This window comes from Coturnix japonica, chromosome 6 (genome assembly GCF_054131305.1).
Source record: "Coturnix japonica strain WE chromosome 6, WE-NBRP24, whole genome shotgun sequence".
Taxonomy (NCBI): Eukaryota; Metazoa; Chordata; class Aves; order Galliformes; family Phasianidae; genus Coturnix; species Coturnix japonica.
In genome coordinates this window covers 17,326,098-17,345,701 of record NC_140668.1, presented here as the reverse complement: position 1 = coordinate 17,345,701, position 19,604 = coordinate 17,326,098, and the positions used below count along the sequence as shown (strand labels likewise).

General features: G+C 41.0%; 2 protein-coding genes and 1 long non-coding RNA gene across 3 annotated transcripts; all 3 read left to right on the top strand.

Moving 5' to 3' along the window:
* The first annotated feature begins 2,931 nt into the window (after positions 1-2,931).
* On the top strand, positions 2,932-6,566 carry LOC146760409 (uncharacterized). Its single transcript, XR_014947641.1, has 3 exons — positions 2,932-3,113; positions 4,960-5,131; positions 6,222-6,566. It is a non-coding gene; the product is annotated as an uncharacterized LOC146760409 (long non-coding RNA).
* A 496-nt stretch (positions 6,567-7,062) lies between these two features.
* On the top strand, positions 7,063-8,831 carry LOC146760408 (obscurin-like). Its single transcript, XM_085551590.1, has 3 exons — positions 7,063-7,447; positions 7,658-7,922; positions 8,758-8,831. Exons 1-3 carry the CDS (start codon positions 7,105-7,107, stop codon positions 8,789-8,791), a joined length of 642 nt encoding a protein of 213 aa, XP_085407716.1. The 5' UTR covers positions 7,063-7,104; the 3' UTR covers positions 8,792-8,831.
* Positions 8,832-10,595: 1,764 nt separating this feature from the next.
* LOC146760407 (kinesin-like protein KIF20B) lies at positions 10,596-19,506 on the top strand. The gene is made up of 7 exons (XM_085551588.1): positions 10,596-10,843; positions 11,472-11,594; positions 13,280-13,547; positions 14,042-14,103; positions 14,307-14,426; positions 15,646-15,841; positions 18,105-19,506. Exons 3-7 carry the CDS (start codon positions 13,355-13,357, stop codon positions 18,857-18,859), a joined length of 1,326 nt encoding a protein of 441 aa, XP_085407714.1. The 5' UTR covers positions 10,596-10,843; positions 11,472-11,594; positions 13,280-13,354; the 3' UTR covers positions 18,860-19,506.
* The last annotated feature ends 98 nt before the right edge of the window (positions 19,507-19,604 follow it).

The following is a 19,604-nucleotide window of genomic DNA, read 5'->3' as shown; positions in this document are numbered from 1 at the left end:
GGAGGTGAAGTGGTACAAGGAGGGGAAACTGATCACCTGGAGCAAGAAGTTCAAGGTGGAGTCAGAGGGCAAACAGCGTCGGCTGGTGGTGAGCCAGGTGGAGAAGAAAGATGCAGGGGAGTACAGCTGCGAGGCTGCTGGCCAGAAACTCACCTTCAAGATTCATGTCACAGATGAGAGAAATTGTTTCGACTGTATTGAACCCCCCAACAAAGAAGGAGGGGAAAGTTAAGTGGTTTGACACATTTAACCCCAGCATTCAGTGATGTAGACGGTGCTTAAATTCTGTTTAATTTGTGTACATTCCTGTTTGCCTTCTGAAGCTATGAACACAGAGGACTTGGGTAGCCTCAGCTTAAGACAGGCTGGAAATAATTTGGGAATTTCCCTGGGGATCTCAAGTAGATGCAATGATAGCAAAATGAGAAGTCAATAATTTCAGGGGAAATTAAAGAATATTAAAGATATCTTCAGGGCACAAGCACACCCCTGCAAATGCTTCTTCCTAAATAGTCTCAGAGACAGCATTTGGTCACAATGCTAGACGGCGGCATTGGTGGTTTCTATTAAATTAAAGAAACCTGCAACTAAAAAGGTTTTCCAGTATTTTCTTTTGTTTTCTTCTCTATAGCAGGTACAAAAGAAATGCTTAAAAATAGAAAGGCTTCAAGCTGGTGCTTTTCATTCCAAAATGGAGGAAGACAGGCGTTCTATTTATGAAGAGAGTCTGATAAGAAAGTGGAAAAAGGCTTTTTACCAGGGTCTGTAGCAACATAAGAAGGGGCAATGGTTTCAAAAGTGAAGAGGGTAGACTCAGTTTGGACATGAGAAAAGTTCTTTATGATGAGGGTGGTGATACACTGGAACAGATTGTCGAGTGCAGGTTGTGGGTGACTCATCATTGTAGTGTCCAAGGGCAGGCTGGATGGGGACCCTGGGCAGCCTCATTTAGTGAATGATGTCCCTGACCACGGCAAGAGGTTGGACTGGATGATCTTTAAAGCTTCCTTCTATACCCAAACCGTTCTATGATTCCATAGGGGAAACCATTTTATTACTGCCTCTGAAAACTCAGGAGATATTAGAATTGTTTTCAGAAATAAGTAGGTGAGAAAAATACATTTCCTCACTATGACTTAATCACAAACAGAATTTAACCTTGACCCCTCACCTGGCTTTTGCTGGCAAAGCAACTTACAACTGTCAGCTTGTTTGGACAATTTAATGCCTGTCCCCTTGTATGAAACAGACTTTTCAATGACTGCGTATGCTGGTGTGCTGCTGGACAGTGGGGAAAGGGGTGTTTTTTAATTTTTGAAGATTTTGGAACATGATACTGGTGGAAATGAAAACAAGTTTAGGGCTATCTAAGCTGTTTTGGTCTGGCAGGGAGGAAGTTCTTCACTGGCAATTGATATAGTTCAGATGTTGGCATTCAGTTCATAGCACTGTCAGGAAATGTGAGTGGGAAAGCTGTCCTCAACGGTACAGTCCAAAGACTAATTTGGGCATTTGGGGAAGGCTGTGTAGAAAAGATTCATGTCTTAAATGTGCCCATTTGCCTTCAATTCCAGAAGCAGAAGATGCTTTTATCAACAAGGAGAAGGTGCAGAAGGAGGTGAAGGCTGCACCAACAGAAAATGCCACGCTGAGCTGCGAGGTGGCCCAGGAGAAGACGGAGGTGAAGTGGTACAAGGAGGGGAAACTGATCACCTCGAGCAAGAAGTTCAGGGTGGAGTCAGAGGGCAAACAGCGTCGGCTGGTGGTGAGCCAGGTGGAGAAGAAAGATGCAGGGGAGTACAGCTGCGAGGCTGCTGGCCAGAAACTCACCTTCAAGATTCGTGTCACAGGTAAGACAGGTGTTGTATGAAATACAGCAGAGAACAGTAAAGTAAAATCTAGTTTCTATTATACAGTGATCCAGTTGCAGTAGTCTGTGCTGAGGTTTTTCCCTTATACTTGATTGCCTGGGTTTGTAGCAAGTATTTGGATTTAGTATGGCACAAAGACCTGTTTCAGTCTGTCTGTAGAATAATAATTACTGATATATGTACAGTGGAAGCAATATTCAAGATATTCAAATCTCTCCAGTGCCTGAGATCCCAAACTGTAATTCTTGTTCACCGAAACATTCGACTAAGATAAGTATATGCAGTGAGGCTGGAGTGCATGTTCTACGTGCAGCCTTTCGTGGCAGGAGAAGCAGGAACTTCTCCTAGTAGTACACTGCCTTTTTACTATGCCTTTATGTTGGAGGCTGCATCTGGATAGGTGAGTCTGCTACTCACAGTAAGAGACCTGGTAGAGCTGACTATTGCCAGAGCTCAAAGTAAGATAGATATCTGCAAATCACACACAAAGAACAAAGGACTGTGTTGGTGAGCATATTTCCTTTGTGCCTTTGACAGTCACAGTTGTGGCAATGGTAGAGGCCATGAGGAGTCTGTTCAGGAAGCCAGGAGTACTGTTCTGGGTCATGAAAAGGCAGCCAGTGATTTGACTATCACATGTTTATGTGTTTTGATGTTTCACAGTGGGTCTTAAGCAAAAGGAACTCAGGTTTTGGTTGCCTGCAGGTCAGATGTTCTTTTGGGTTAAATATGTTTGCATAGTGACTTGCAACCATGGGACTGGTGTTCAAGGACCCTCTTGGTTCCTTCAGTTCCTAGGTTCTTTCTTGCCTAGATTTGACACTTTGTTTCAACAGAAGAGCTGATATTCTCTATGAAGGCTATTAGTTTGGGCACAAGTGGTAACCTAAACCTGTTCCAACCTGTACATACAAACCTGCAAGTTGGTCTCATTTCAGTCCTTCTGTTTTTCTTTTCTTCCCTCGGAGCCAAAACCTGTGTTTATAAACCAGGAGCAGGTGCAGAAAGAGGTGAGTGCTGCCCTGGCAGCAAGTGCCTCCCTCATCTGTGAAGTAGCACAGGATCCAACTGGAGTAAAATGGTTCAAGGATGGAAGACTGCTTGCCTCCTCCAGAAAGTTCAAACTGGAATCTGTGGGCAAAACACGGCGTCTGGTTGTGGAGCAGCTGGAGAAGAAAGATGCTGGAGAATACATCTGCGAGGCTGCTGGCCAGAAGATGACCTTCGAGCTGGAAACAACTGGTGAGCATTCAGAAATTCTCAGCCAGGATTTTGTAGCCTTGTTGTGAACTGGGTTTTAGGGTGAAATCTGAGTTTTCTTTGCACCTGACAGTGTGAGAATTTGCTCTGGCCCTTTGTGTACCTCCCTGGTGCTCAGTTGTTCCTTCCCTTACTTGGGGATAACGTCATTTATTCAAGGTGATGTCCAAACGGGCTTGTTAACAGTCCTCTGCAGTGCATTAAGCTCTCATATGTCAGCCAGAATATATGCTTGTTCTATAGCCATTCCTACATGTTGAAAACACTGCACTGTGCTTAAGCTTCAGCATATGTTCCAGTAAGTACAGTTCCATTAATTCTAGGGAATTGGGTGAATTAAGCATAGATCTGAAGGCTGCCTTTGCCCAGTGCAGAGATGGAAGGACTAATGTAGATTTGACTTGATATTTTCCCTTCTAGGATGGGAAGGAGCTCTGTCAAAGTAAAAAAGTGGGCATTACTTCCCAGGGAAATAAGAGAAGTCTCATTATTCACAGGTGGTGAACTCTCATTTTCTCTCTCAGTCTGCAACCAGGCTGGGTTGCTGTTTCAGTACTGGCTGTTTTATGCAGGAACTCTGCTCCTGAGGTTAATCCAAGTTGTATCCAGGCCCTTCAGAAGAAAAGGGAAATAGCAGCACAGAAATATGGTCTGATTCTGACATAAATAAGTGCAGACCTAGAGAGTTAAAAGGGATTGTGTGATGTTCAAGGGACTTTGAAGCAAAGATGTCCCCTAGGTAAGATTTGTGGCTGACATTCCCCATACATTGTGGGCACACAAGCTAAGGAGAGACTAGTGATGAGCATGCAGAGAAGCCAATGGTTCAGACAGGTTTGTAGTGACACGACATTGTAGAGTTCTGTCTAGTTCTCCTTGGCATAGTTTGGAAAATAAAGATGAGGAGATTGGTGGTAACCAATATGGCTTCCTCAAGGTCAAGCCATGTCTGACAAACTTGGTGGCCTTTCATGATGGAGTAACAGCATCAGTGGATAATGGGAGAGCAACTGACATCATCTACTTGGACTTGTGCAGAGCATTTGATCCCGTCCTGCATGACATCCTGGTCACCAAACTGAAGAAAAATGGTTTTGATGGATGGACCAGTTGCAGGATAGGGAACTGTCTGGATGGTCACACTCAGAGAGCTGCAGTCAATAGCTCAGTGTCCAGGTGGAGGGTGGTGTTGGGACCAGTGTTATTTAATATTTTTGTAGGCAACATGGAGAGTGGAATCAAATGCAGCCTCAGCAAGTTTGCAGATGACACCAAGCTGAGCGGTGCTGTTGATGTGCTAGAGGGAAGGGATGCTACTCAGAGGGACCTGGACAGGCTGGAGAGGTGGGCCCTTGGCAGCCTCATGAACTTGAGTGTGGCCAAGTACAAGGCCCTGCACCTGGGTCAGGGCAATCCCAAGCACAGGCACAGGCTTAGAGGAGAATGATTTGAGAGAAGCCTTGACCCTGAGGAGAAGAGTTGGTCTGGAGGGAGGTGTCCCTGCCTATAGCAGGGGGACTGGAACAAAATGACCTTAAAGATTCAGTCAGTTCTATTGTTTTTCTATACTTAATTTTGCTTGAAAGGTTTTAGAATAAATGAGATTCTGGTTTCCATGAAAACTGTTTGCAGGGAGCTCCATTGTAGCTAGTAAGTCTATCTTTAAGTTCAAGGGCAATAATGCATTGACTGTGTTGAAGAGAGAAATGACTCAGGAATGGATGATGGTTTAGAATAAAACATAATCCTACTTATTTTCTATGCAAATATGTGTAAGGAAAAGATGCTGCACTCAGTTCTGGAAATACCCTGACAAATATATCTCTAGTATTTCACAGCTGGAGATATCAAGATTGTTAAAGCACTGGAAGATGTGGAAGTGAATGAATATGGGAGTGCATCTTTTGTCTGTGAGATTTCACACGATGAGGTTCAGACCCAGTGGTACAAAGATGACAACAAGCTGAAGGCTGATGACAACATCAGAATGCGGCAAGATGGTAGGGTGTAAGAGGGAGATCTTTCTCCTGAGTGGGGGGTGGGTTGGAGATGAAGCAGAAAGGACATCTGAAATGAAGTGAAGAAGGTTCGGAAGGGAGTTCCCCTTTTGTTTTGGGACTGAGGTTAGGGTGGAACAAGTGACATGGACCAGCTAACATCATTTGCAAGAATGTCAAAAAAGTTGAACGCCACCAGGACCTTTGACAGAAATAAAAACTCCTACCTACCTACCTTTCTGCCCACAAAATATCCAGCTAGTCTTTTGGGTTTTACTTTTGCTAAGTAGAACAGATTATTTTCTTACGAGGTTGATTTTCTACTTTTAAACTTCAGATTTGTGTTTGAACGTTGAGGGATAAAAAACATAGCTTGACTTTTTCTTCATTTTCTCTGTCTGTTTGAAAAGAGCACAGGGTTGGTTTTGTTTTGTTTTTTTAATATATGCAATATTAGGGTATATATATGATGTTAAGTGTGATAAAGAAAAGGGAGACATTTGAGTTAGCACACTACTCAAGAGTTCAGTCCCCAGCTTTGCCACTGTTACCATTATAAGGGCAAGAACATCCTGGAAAATGAATTTCTCCTAAGTAGAGTCATTACATTTGAGCTACAGAGACCTTTACTAGGTGAAAACTTGTTGTTCAGAGCTAAGTTGCTGTATTTAACCAAAGTAATTATCAATGTCTGTGTTTCATTGAACCTCTTTTCCATTTCGTAATGCGAGGAGTTTGATATTGGGATGGGAAGGTCATGGTTTGATTTGGATGTTGGACTGGGAATCAGAAGATCTGGACTCTCTTCAGGTTGTCAGTCTTATTGTCTGACTTCTTAACAACATTCCTTTCTTTAGAATATTATTTAATGATGTTTTAAGGCATTTTGAGCTGATAGGTGTAGTGTTCATGTGACTTCTTAACAACATTCCTTTCTTCATATTATTTTTTAATGATGTTTTAAAGGCATTTTGAGCTGATAGGTGTAGTGTTCATGTGCAGTTATGTTGATGTGGGTAAGTAGGGTGATAATGTAAGGGTTTTTTACATTCCTTCTACATCTCTGCTTTCTCTTGTTCCATCCTTCTTAAAGAGCAATCCATTAGTCTAATAAAGGAGCTGTGTGATGAGGATGTGACTGAGCCTGAAAAAGCCAAGTTTGAATGCGAGATATCCATTCCTTCTGTGAAACCTCCCAAGTGGTATCTACGTGGGGAAGTCTTACAGGCTGGCAGAAACTTGATTATGCAGCAAGAAGGCACCATCCACCAGCTGACCATACCGAAAACCACCACTGATATGACAAGCACCATTCAGTTCTCAATTGGCAAATCAAAATCCACAGCCAATCTGCTTGTCAGAGGTAACATATCCTGGCTTGGTTTACATCATGAAGATGAAGAATTAATTAACGTACAGCCTTCCTTCACTGGGGTCTTTGAAATATTGTGTGTGTGTCTGGAGGGTCTGCTCCATTTCCAGTTCAAAGTCGTTGGACACTAAATGAGACAGCTGCATCTCAGTAAAAGATCTGGTTGAATAGCTGTGATGTGCTTACTATTCAGATCAGAGCTGAGGTTTTGTCCTTGGCTATACCAAAGAAGTCAAATCAGGTGAAATTAATTGTATTTCTGAACTAGACAAGGTTAAGTTTGGTAGCACCTAAATTTGATGCAGTTTGTCATTGATTTCACCTGAAAGAAACTTCCAGGTTTTTTATCTGCTGTTGTCCCCAGCGTAAGAGTCTCCATTCACACCCTAAAGTACTTGTTATATTTTCAACTCACTCTTATTTGAATAAAAGCCTCAACTGGGAGCAATTTAATAAGCACAGAACAAGAGCTGGACCTTGCATTTGGTAGATAATATACAGTATTACTTTATAGAAATGTAGTCAATGGCATTCCCTATAGACAATCGTTTGTTTTATCTTTGGAGTGGTTCAAAAAACCATTGTGAACTTGACATTATTAGGAATGGAATACACGCAAGAGACTTTCCTCTTCTTCCAATTGTCCTCATCCTTTCTTCTCTTCCACCCCTGCTTTGCAGATTACCATATACAAATCACCAGGAAGTTGGAGGACAAGACAGCTTTGGAATGTCATTCTGTCATCCTGTCCTGTGACTTCAGGCCTTCTCCAAAGGTTGTGAAATGGTTCAAGGGCCACACACTCATCAAGCCCTCTGAGAAGTACAAGATCAAGAGGAATAAGCATTCAGCAGAGCTCAAGATTCTGAAGCTGAAGCCCGATGATGCTGGTGTGTACAAGTGCAAGGCAGGAATTGCAGAGACTGAGGCCACGCTGACAGCTGAAGGTATGAGCAGGGAGGGTGGCCTCTTCCATGTCCTATTTCACCTCAGACTTCTCGTCTTGAGGTTGATTTCTGCCGTTCTCTCCTGCTAACTTTATAAATGTATAATCTTCACTGAGAAGATTACACAAAGATCATCTAGTCCAACCATTCTACCACATCCCAGTATGATTTATAGTAACAGTGGTAACAGTTCACCTTGTTTCCCCACAGCCTGCAATGTAGAAGTAACGAAGCACCTGCAGGATGTGGAAATTGAAGAAGAAAGCTCTGCTGTCTTCTCCTGCGAGCTGTCTTATGATGACGAGGACGTGGAATGGTTCCTGAATGGCAACCTCCTTTACACCAACAATTACAATGACATCAAGAACATTGGCAATTGCTGCACAATGACAATGAAGCAGGTTAAGCCTGAGGATGCTGGCACAGTGACAGTGAAGTCAGACAGGGTGTCAGAAAGCGCACCTGAAGGTGATAGGTGGGTCTGATCACACCCCTCCTGGATGTAAGAGATGCTAAGGAGCTCCAGTTCATTCTATTGTGCAGCAATCCTGCTTCTAAAGCTCACCTCTCTGGGGCTCAGATAGCCACCAAAGTCATGATGGGCTTTCTTCCAGTGATTTATGGAATTAAGGATTTATGACTGCAGGGAGAGGTCATTCAGTGTGTGTTTTGCCTCTGGGATGACTAATGACCAGGCTGTGAGCAACCTGATCTAGCTGTGAATGTCCCTTTTTATTGCAGGGGAGCTGGGCTAGATGGCCTTTAAGGGTCTCTTCCAATTCTAAGGATACTGTGATTCTAATCTGCTCTCCCCTGCAATTAAGCTCTTTTACTCTATGCGCTCAGAGTTTGAAGGATTTCCTCTTTCTCCTTACTTTTGCATTTGGTGGAAGTTTTTTCCCCAGTATAAAAATCTGATGTGTGAAATAGAAGACAGATAAGAGTAGTCAATAATACAGGAAAATCAAAAGTGTTCCTCTTAATCCTGTGGCCTGCTGTATGAGCTCTGCTCCATGTGAGGGCAATGCCAGCTCTCCAGCTTTAGAAGAGCTGCATCCTAATTACTTCATATGATATCAGTCCCACCCAAAGCAATGCAGGCTGTCCCTCCTGTTCCCTGTATTCTCCTACTGATTAGTTCAGAATTCCATAAAGCGTATTCAGTCAACAGACATGAAACCGCTTTAGGTTCTATCTTGGTGTCGTCAGTAGTGGTGAAGATTTATTTATCCCTCTTTAAAAATCTGAAAGCAACTGGAAATGTCTGATCTTCTGTATCATGTTGTTCTGTTTTGCCTGTTTAATTGCAGAGAACCCTGCTGTCTTCATGAAGTCCTTGGATGATGTTTTTGGTGAGGAGCGGGGTGTGATTAAATTGGAATGCTAAGTCTCTATAAAGAGAAGGTCAAACCAGTGTGGAAAAAGGACGGTGTTGTGCTCCCTTCTGGCAACAAGTATGAACTGGTACAGTCTGGGAAGACCCTATATCCCCTTATCCATGACTTCGAGATGTCAGATGCAGGTTTCTATACCTGTGATATTGGCACTGATGTTGCCAAGTCAAAGGTCGGCATTCAGGGTAAGTACTGTGGAAAGTAAAGGAGTGCTGAAAGCACATTCAGTGTGGTCACTATGTCTTACACCTATTCCCCCACGAGCCTTAATAGTTTCTACAATAGAAGTGTATTACTGCAATTTAGTGCAGTGATGTCTGGAAAATTCCCATTGCTTTTGATGTAAATGTATCTCATTTTGCCATGGAAATCACCAAACACATCAAGAATGTCCTGGAAATATTTCCTTTCTAAACATACCAAAAATGGAGAAATGGTTTGAACACCAATAGGGGTAGGATGGTAACAAATGAGCTAATAGAAACAGTTAATTTCTTGTCATAGGCAAAACCCTTTTTCTCACGCAGCATCTTAGAGTTGTCCTCTCTGTTAGGTTTTTCCCTCTGTAGCTCATTGAATCTTCATTCTGCTCCATGGACTGAGCTGCTCGCCTTGTAGTTCTTCCAGAGCAAAGACAAGAGATTCACGTCTCTTTTTTTTATAGCTTTCTGGTAATTCTGAGTGGAGAATGTCTTAGAGAATACATCAGTAAGGAACACAGCCATGTTCTGCAAATCCTGAGTTAAAACACCAGTACTGCTACTCACATATGTCACAAATGCCTTTTCTCCATATAAACCTCATACTAACCTATCTCTTATCTTCCAGAGCTGAATATTGGCATTACCAAACGGCTGAAAAACACTGAAATGCAGGAGGGAGAAGATTGTACTTTTGAATGCATTCTCTCCCATGAAAGCATTGATGAGTTCAACTGGACACTGACTGGAAGCAGAGTGGAAAGTGGTGGGCGATTTAAAGCTTCTAACGTGAGTCGGAAATATACTCTCATTATCAAAAGTGTGACTCCTACTGACACTGAGGAAGTCGTTTTTACTGCCCGTGGTCTAACCTCCAAAGCCTCTCTGTCTGTGAAAGGTAATGAGATGGGAGAGATTCTGGGGTCTGATTCCTTCAACTGTCTTCTGATAAGATTGTCGTGAGAGCTAACTCATAATATGGTTAAAGTGAATAGCAACCTTCTACTTGAACCTTGAAGCACTGAGAATTTCTCTTAAAAATAAGTAAAAGGAGGAAACATTTTACACAAATGTGAGAACTACCCAAAGCACTGGGGTAGTGTTGGCAATGGTCATCTCACTACAGCTTGTTCCATTAACAGTAAATCAGGAATGATCTGTTGAGGGAACTGAGGGAGCAAAAATCCTCTAAGTATAAGCTGAAGGGATGGCCTTCACATCATCTAGCTGTACAACAAATTCCTATCTAGAACATGTGCATCTGAGAGCATCATCTGAGGCTCCCAGTGTGATGAGTGGAGAGAAGAGAGAGGCAGTTTTCAGACATGGTTCATCATCCTCAATTGGGTAGATTTAAGAGAAAATAAATGCTGCCTGGAATTCTATTGTCTGTACTTTGCAGATTACTGCTGGCTGTAGGATGGCCTCTGTTGCAAGTGCCTCTCTAACTTATCTCCAGCATGTAGATGCCTGTATTTTGAGAGAGGCATCCTACCCTAAGTGTATGTTACTCAAAAAGCAATGTTTTCTTCCAGGAAAACCTACTGAGGTTTCAAAACAGCTGGAGGATAAGACAGCAGCAGCAGGGCAGGACATCAGCCTGAGCTGTGAGCTGTCAAAACCGGATTTGAACATCAGGTGGTACAAGGATGGCAGAGCAATCAGAAAAAGCCAGAAGTACGACTTGCAGCAGGAGGGAACTGGGGCCATTCTGATCATCCATGACTCTACTGCCAAGGACAGTGGGGAGTACCCCTGTGAGACAGAGGACTCCATAACAAAAGCCAGGGTCACTGTGCAAGGTGAGTTGAAAAGCACACTGGGGATGGCATGTAGAGAAGTCGAGGTAAATATCTGCAGCCTGTGGGTGATGTTTTTCTCTTCTGTTTCCTTGAGCAGGATCAATTCTTAGTTTTCAGAAAATATGATGGATTAAAATCTTTTCCTTAAAATAATCTGGAAACTGAATGATTCTCCACTGTGATGTGGATCTGGGCAGCCTGGTCTGGTGGTTGGTGACCCCTTGGAGGGGGTTTGAAACTAGATGATCCTTGAGGTCCTTTTCTACTCAGGCCACTCTATGATTCTGTGATCATTCTATGATTCTATGATCTTGGGTGTTAGTGAGCCAAGAAAAGATGGCAATCTGAATTAGTCTATATTGAATATGTGTAATCCAAACTATATGCAGTTTATCAGATGAGATCCTACCAGCGCATGTATAATGGTATTGAACTTTCCAGATATCTACTGGAATTATCAAACCTATGTAAATGGGTGGACTCTGTGGTCTTCTTAAACTCTTTGCATCTCTATGTGATATTCTGAAATGAGGGCAAAGGAGATTCAGGACACCTCTGTATGCTTGGGACTTGTTGGGGTAACAAATCCCTTTGTCCTACACCCTCATCCTTTTTTTTTTCCTTCCAGAAAAACCTAATTACTTTATCAAGGAACTTTCAGATGTGAAAATTGAAGAAAGTGGAAGTGCACTTTTTACATGTCAGAGCGAGAAAGCCGCATCCTTCGTCATATTATCAAGACATTATCCTGGTAGAATTTGTACATTTATGGCAGGTCTTTGGGGCTGCAGCTGTCTGGCCTGAATAGCAGTTCACAAGCCATGCACAGAGCAAGCTGCACAGAAAGGGAAAGAACTACCGACTAGAGCAGTGCTATTGAGAACTTTATGTATCATTTAAAAACCAAAAATGCTGATGTACGGTGAGGCTGGTGACCCAGAAATCAGTGTGAACTTTCTATCTCTGACCTTTCTGAGTTACAAATAGTCCTCCAGAGTTCTAGGCAAAAATTCCCTTATGCTGCATTCTGGGTAGTTGTCACGGTTTAGACAAAAATCTACCTGTGTCCGTGACAGGGGGGCCGCAGGCAAGCGAGGTGCTAGAAGGAGCTGAACCTCTGTCCCAACTACTTCAGAAGCAGCCCAAACCCCCTCATACACGGCTAAGATCTCCTTCTCAGTTGGAGTGTAGCACTCCTCTGACCCTTTGTATGCTCGACTCCAAAGTCCCGGGGGTTGGCCTTGGGTTTCTCCTAAAGCTCTTTGCCACAAACTCCAAGTGGGACCTTTCTCTCCAGCAGCAGTGTAGAGGATGTTCTTTACATCCTGTCCCGTCCGTACTGGCCCCAAGGCCACGGCACGGGCTATCTCTTGTTTTCTCTGCTCAAAAGCCTGCTGCTGCTCAGGACCCCATGAGAAATTATTCTTCTTCCGTGTTACCTGATAGAGGGGGCTCACTATGTGGCTGTAGTTTGGGACATGCATTCTCCAAAAGCCCACTACTTCCAGAAAAGATTGGGTCTCTGTCTTGTTGGTGGGAAAAGACATAGCAGTGATTTTGTCAGTCACATCTGCTGGGATGTGTCGATGCCCATCTTGCCATTTTACACCTAAGAACTGGATTTCCTGTGCAGACCCCTTCACCTTGCTGCGCTTAATGGCAAAACCAGCTTGCAAAAGAATTTGGATTATCTGTTTTCTTTTCTTGAAAATCTCTGCTGCTGTATGGCCCCACACGACAATATCAACAATATACTGCAAGTGTTCGGGAGCAGTAAAAGTATTCATGCTTTATATGACGTTATGATGTGGAATACTGATAGCAAAATTACGAAATTATTAAACCATGACACCCTGGTATTTTTCTTTTTTTTTTCTTAAATATTTTCCTTTTTACTATTTAAATGTTATGGGCACATCTTGTAGAAACACAAGGCTGTTTACAAAGAAGTGCATGCTGTGTTGCTGTATGATGAGCAAGATACATCTATTCTTCATCTAGCAGGAATAGTTGCTGAGCCTTAAGAACAGTTTCAGAAAGCTTTGGGAATTTGGGCGTTTTCCTTGTTTCTGCAACACAAAATGAAAATTTACGCTGTATACAAAGAAAAGGGGAGTCCAAACTTGTACGTTAAATTTGAAGGAGATCAATCTGGGGTAATATTTAAAAAAAAAAAAAAAAAAAAAAAAAGAGGGGGAGTGTGGTCATCAAATACTATAAAATATATTAGCTTTTACTACTAGAATGCCACTTATCTTCCCCCCATACGAATCACTGTCATGTTGTATGTAAATTTGTGAGGTGGGTTTTGAAGCTGAAATTAAAAACTTCTTGTATGGCTGTCTTCATAGTGGCTATCCAGACTATCTGTAGAAATAAGAGCTATTATGTAGTCAGCTATTCACCAGTTTTAACTGATTATAAATTACGTTTCAGGGTGGAGAACATAGCATAGTGCCTGACACCTGTGTTGATCCTGAGGGCATTCTTGATTCTGTGCATTATGATGTCATGGATATTAAAGAGCAAGCTGAGGCAGCACATAGTTCCATTGTATCCCTGGGGGACCCGAAGGAAGATACTGGCTGGTTTGAAAAGCAGCTGGAGAAAACTAACTTTGAACTGATGGAGACCAAAGAAGAGCTAACAGAGAAAAACACCAAACTACTTAAAACTGAAGAAGAGCTGATGCAGAAGAGCAAAGGTGAGTTATGCAATGTGAAAGGTAGAAGACAGAAATAGTTCATTAATCTAAAAGAGAAATAACCAGTTTGAGTAGGAATTAGAGGAGATGTTCTACCTTTGGAACCATAGCCTGTAGATAAGTGATAGTTTGTTCCTTGTGTATATTCAGGTTCAGCAATTCCACGGTTTTTGGTTATTTCTTTTCTTTTTTCCCCCTCTCCTTTAAACTGCAACGAGCAGCTTTACGCTTTCGTAAGTATGGGGTTAAATGTCTATATCTTGATTTTTACTTTTATATTGTAATCTCTACTCTTCTTTATGTCTTGTTGATGCAATGTTTTCGTTCCAAGAAATATAGAAAACTTTTGAATCACTCCCAATAAGTGAAGACCACATGCAAATTAATTAATCTGTTCAAAAGCTACCTAAACATTAGAATATCTGGAAAAATTGATTACTTAATAAACTATCTATTGGCTACTTATGTAATACAACCTTTTCTGTGTGTTACAGACTTTGAAATGCAGGTGATTAAATTGGATGAGTCTGTTGAGCAACTTAAAGAAGCAACTGAGGTAACTTTATCAAGAAGATGTTGTGTAAAATTGTTTTAATACCAACTTGTGGTAGCTTAAAATGCTATTCCAGTAGGCTCCATTAATAGATTTCTTACCGAGCTTAGATTAACTGAATTTGCCTTTAATGCATTGTGTAATTCAGCTACTTAACACTACATTAGAAACTGATGACTGATTTTTTTTTATTTTTTATTTCCAAGAAAATGAATACACAAAATGAAAGGATTCGAGAGCTAATGGACATCGTGGTGCAGAAAGATGACATTATTACAGAGCTACAAGACTTAAAATCTCATTTAGAAGAAAAAGTAAAAGATTATGTGAGTTTTACACATCTACGTATCCTTATACAAAAAAAGGAAAACACTAATTCTATGCTTGTAATCAACACATTTTTGGAAAAGTGATTTTCTGTATGTAGCTGGTACTCGCTTGAAATTGTAAACAATTCAAATTTATCTGAAGGTAGTTGTTGTTAACACAAACAACAAAAATATCAGTGTGTTCCACTAACTCCTGCCTCACACTCCTACATCAGAGGAAGAGCAACAGTAAAAGTATGTTGAGTAGAGTTGGAAGTACGAGTAGGAATGGTCAGGATATCTCCACGTTCTATGCAGTCCATAAAACTTTATCCTGACTAATGTACTGCCAGCTACTGAATATGTGAAGACTAGCTTGATTAAGTATGTGTGCATACCACTTCTGGTGGTTTTTGTTCATTTTTTGATGTTTGGTAGCCTGAAGTAGCTCTGAAAACATTTATAGTTAATTCTGTCACTCAGATCTCTAACCTTGTAAGCTTAGCAACTTGACCCTTCTTAGTCTTTGACTGTCTGCATCACTGCAACTTAGTATTTCCATGGTATTAAAGCTGACTGTGATGAGTAGTCATGTCCTCACCTATTACTTCTTCCAAGAACAAGGCTCCAACTCTATCTGTGAGATTGTGTGGCCTGAACACTTCTGAGGCTTTTCTTTTCATAAGTTACTAAAGATGAATAATCAGTCCTTGGCAGTGCCAGCATGGCTTAACAATCGTCATCTTGTAAGTAAGGAAGCTTCACTTGTGGTCAAGGACACAATCTAAAATATGCGTGACAGAGCTGACTAAGCTTTAAGGTTGGATTCTATCTGTCACGATGAAAGTGATTTTAGCAGCTTAGCAGAAGTGTGATGTGATGAACTTGTATGAGAGCTGACCATTTGCTCTTTGACCATGTTTGTAATTTTGTTGACTTCTTGGAAACAGGAAATTCTTTGATAAACTGGTAAACTCTTGATTGTGTGCAAGTCTTTTACTTTGTAACCTGCTAGGCTCTTGCTTTCCCTTGTGTACTCTACCGAGTATTGCACTTGTCATTATCTGAAGGTGTACTTGTTCTGTCTTCTATTGAGATTTGTAACTGATGTCTATAGAGTCACCGGGTAAATATTTTAGGTGTATGGTTTTGTGTAAATATTTGCCTACAGAAGATTACTGAGACTTAAGTGCTCCTTTTGTTAAGCTTCAATGTAACTGATCTTATATCAATACAGGAAAAGACTACCTACCATTTAACTACCATTAAAGCAGAACCGGCAGAAGAGAACACTAATAAAGGAACTGAAAGCAGCCAATTTTCAGTGCTTTCAGTTAAAGCACTGAAACAAGAGAAAACTGAGTTGGAAGTGGGAAGAAAGCGCAGTACTGATGAAGATAAGCCTACTGTGGAAGAGCCACCTCCAAAGAAAGGTACAGTTTCTTCCATCGTTGAACAGGGTGTCTTCCAAAACAATAAATTGCTTCCTATTCCGAATCGGAAGCAAAAGGCTGTGAAGCGCGTTACCTTATGGTATAAGGAGAAAAGCCACTGTGTTAAACTGTAAATAGAAGTAACTGTTATGTAAATATCCCTTTTTCAGAAGGTCCTATGCTGTTCATTTTTGAATGCTTAAGAATAAAAGTTTTTTGCACTATTTTTTTCCTTTTTGCTGCTTTTTCCTCATCTGTTGATGCACTTGCAGATTTGGTAATAGTTTTAAAGCAGTTTCTTTAGGATTGTTTCAACTGCTGTTGCTGATCTTCTGCGTAGCATCAGCTGCTCAAGTGCTTTTTTTTGTTTGTTTGTTTTGTTTTTCCTGAAGCAACTATCAAAATTGTTGACGACCTGCTAATTGCTCGCTCATGGGCAATATTTGAGCAAAATGGTTTGGATAAGCTCTGATGCATTTAACTTCACTTCTGGGCACAGCTGAGCATCAGTGTTCCTAGAATTACGGAAGGCATATACAATGTAGAAGGGAAAATCTAAAACTTAGCTGTAGTCCCTTCCTTTCTTGTATTCCTCTTGCAAAATATGTGCAAGGGAGAAAGTCAAGGCCTTCTTTGGATGAGATACTGTTCTTGGATGATTTGTCCCTGCTGCCTTTATTTGGCATAAATATTGAATCCTAATGTGACCACTGAATGGCATCACATATAAGCATCTTACCAGAGACTGAGGGAGGGATGTGGACTCCTCCATACTGCAAATAGTAGTGGGTTTGTTCTAATCATATGACCAAAGCTCTCATTTAAAAATTAATGACAGCAATGCTCCACATAGGAATTAAAATGGGTAGCTGATAGTCACAATGCCATCATGAAGTTTTCTGTTAAGAAGTACTGAGTATTCAATCATGTTAAAATTTTCTTCTATTTGTGAGTATTAATAGCATCCAATTTTAAAAACTGCTTAATATATATTCTTTAGCTATGTTAAATATACACAGTAGAACAATGAGCACAGGTATGTTGTGCTGGTTCTTTTGTAGAATTAGTTATATAAGTAGCACGAGCAAAAGTGTTTTAGGAGATGCTAGGTTATCTCAGCTTCAAGTTCAGGGTATTTACACCATTCTCTGAGCTTTTAGGTCTTGTTTCCTATGCTCTGTAATAATGCTTTTTCCCTACTTCCTGTGTAAGGAGCTTCTAGACTGAACATTACACATCTTCTCCCTAGTCTTATTTATCTTGCTTTAGTGCTTGCTTGTTGTTTTCAGCATAAAGTGTTTAGATTACTTATAAATCATATTCCCCTCACTAGTGATGCTGGGAGCAGCAATCAAAACCCAAACCTGGTTTAGGGTGGAATATGCCACTGCTGTTTCTTCAGTATGACTTTTAAATCAGTTGAGGGCTGTATATAAAACCCCTTAGATGAGTTAAGAGGCTGTTTCCATGCAGTACATGTGAATCTGTATGTAATGCAGGCTGCACGTGGGCACTACAGCAGAAGTCGCTTTTGATAGAAAGAAAATGCATGTGATTTTAGCTAATTGCTCACCAGTTAAAGAAAAAAACAGCCCCAAGCTAATGGAATATTTATGGAAACTTGAATCTGCAAATTTGTACAACTTTATGAATGAACTTTATATGCAAAAGAGTAAGTGTGGACAGAAGTAGGAATCCTCATATTTTGTTTAGAGAATAAGAGAGACAGATATCAACACTTAAGTGATCAACTTGTCCAGGGTTTTATCTTTCTTTTGAAAGTAAGAGGACTGTGAGTTTGAATGAAATTTCTTAGAGAACTGTTTATCTACCATTTAGATGTAGATGGAGTGATTCCTGGCTGCCTTATAGGGATTGCTGAAGCACGGAAGATAGAAAGAATATAGCTGTGAATTATCTATCTCGTTCCCATGTTTCTTAAATCTAATTAGATTTTCTACTGGTGTGGAGTGGAAGGTTTGAGTAGTGCCATGGTAAAAGTGTTCTTCCAGACTGAAAACCTTTTGCTGTTAATTCTGTATAGAAATCTGAGGCACCTGATTACGTGTCCAGAGGACTTTAATTCCTTCACTAGTATCAAATACTATGTGATGTGAGGGCATGGCTTGCATATTACGACAGTGTTTCACTTAGAAGTTGCTACTTGGTGTTGTGAACTGCTATGTAATAATTATTTTAATCAATCTGAGCTACATTCCTTTTCCCCTTTTTTTTTTGGTTTGTTTGTTTGTTTGTTTTACAGTAGTTGTAAATGAGAGAAAGAAAAAGAACACTGTAGAGCAAAAGAAAATTGAACACATGAAGCAAAAGTGCTCCACGTACCGAAAGGAAGTACTAGCACTGAGGGAAAGAACTGAAATCTTGGAACATCATTTAACTGTGCTTGAAGAACAATGCAGAAGAGAAAAAAATAAAAAAGAAGATTTCAGTAAGCAGGTAACAAGCCTGCGTATTGAGCTTTCTTTTTCTGAAGAAACAGCTGATGCCCTCCGTGAACAAATTCTGCAGGGTCAAGCTGACTATCGGGAAATTGCTTCTGAACTGGATGAACAGAAATCTATAAATATGACACTTGAAAACAAAAATGCCCAACTAACTAACAACATAGAAGTTGCCAAAGAATATATAATTGATAAAGTGTCACAAGTAAAAGAAATGCGGACCAAATTAGATGAATTATACAAATGTCACTTAGAGTTTCACGCCATCGGTACTGACTTTGTCAGTGTAAAGGATTCCTCAGACTGTGAAAAAGATGAGCCAGGGACATCTCAAATTAGTTCTGGATGCATTCAGTCACAGACTTCTTCCATCTCAGATCTTGTGCAGGACCTCTCCTTTAACTATAGTCTTGAAAGGATTTGGGAGGTATGCAGAAGTATTGTTGATGTTTCCTCACAAAAAAGTCAGCACATCAAAGCACTGCTTCAAGACAATGAAAACCTAAAGGCGGGACTGAATAATGCTGAAAATCATAATCGTCATTCAGAGAGTTAGGACGCTCCTTCCTGCTAAACAGAGAAACAGAGAGAGAGGGAAAGCCAATCTGTTAGCTGTTTACGAGCTTCATACACAAAAGAAACAGCACACTAGCTCATGCAAAATGTTAGTCATTAGAAACTGAACAGCACTCCTTGCCCCAGCTTAGCAGTTGTGTGGATTCCCAAACCCACAGCTCCATGGTGCTGTTTGTTCAGACCCAGAGTGTCTACAGGTAGAGCCAACCATCTGCCTAGAAAGTCAAAGGGGGTCAAGTGACCAGGACAGGCACAACTGACATCAGCACCCCCATGCAGTGTTTGAAGGAAAAGCAAAAGTGCAAAGAAACCGAGCAAATTCAAACCAATGTGTCCTTTGAGAAATGGGTGCACCGTGGGAAAACGCCACAGCAGACAATCCCACAACAAAATGGGCATCATTGAACGAAGAAAGAGGCTGAAGTGAGTCACCTACACGCCACTTCTGCACATTCCACCCCAAACCTGGTTTGCACCAACAGCAGAAATCAGTGGGTTTTGGATCACTTCTAATACTAAGCAAGAGAAGTAATACTTGCATTCTGTGATTCCTCCTCCATATCCAACTACAGTCTTCTCAAAATTCAGAATTTATACAAACTTATAAATAAATGCATCACTCATAAAGCCAGATGTCTGTATTACTTTTTCTTTATCACTCTCCTTTCTGGCAAGTGCAGGTGACCAGCAAGCTGTGGATTTGATTCTCAATATGGAATCTGGCA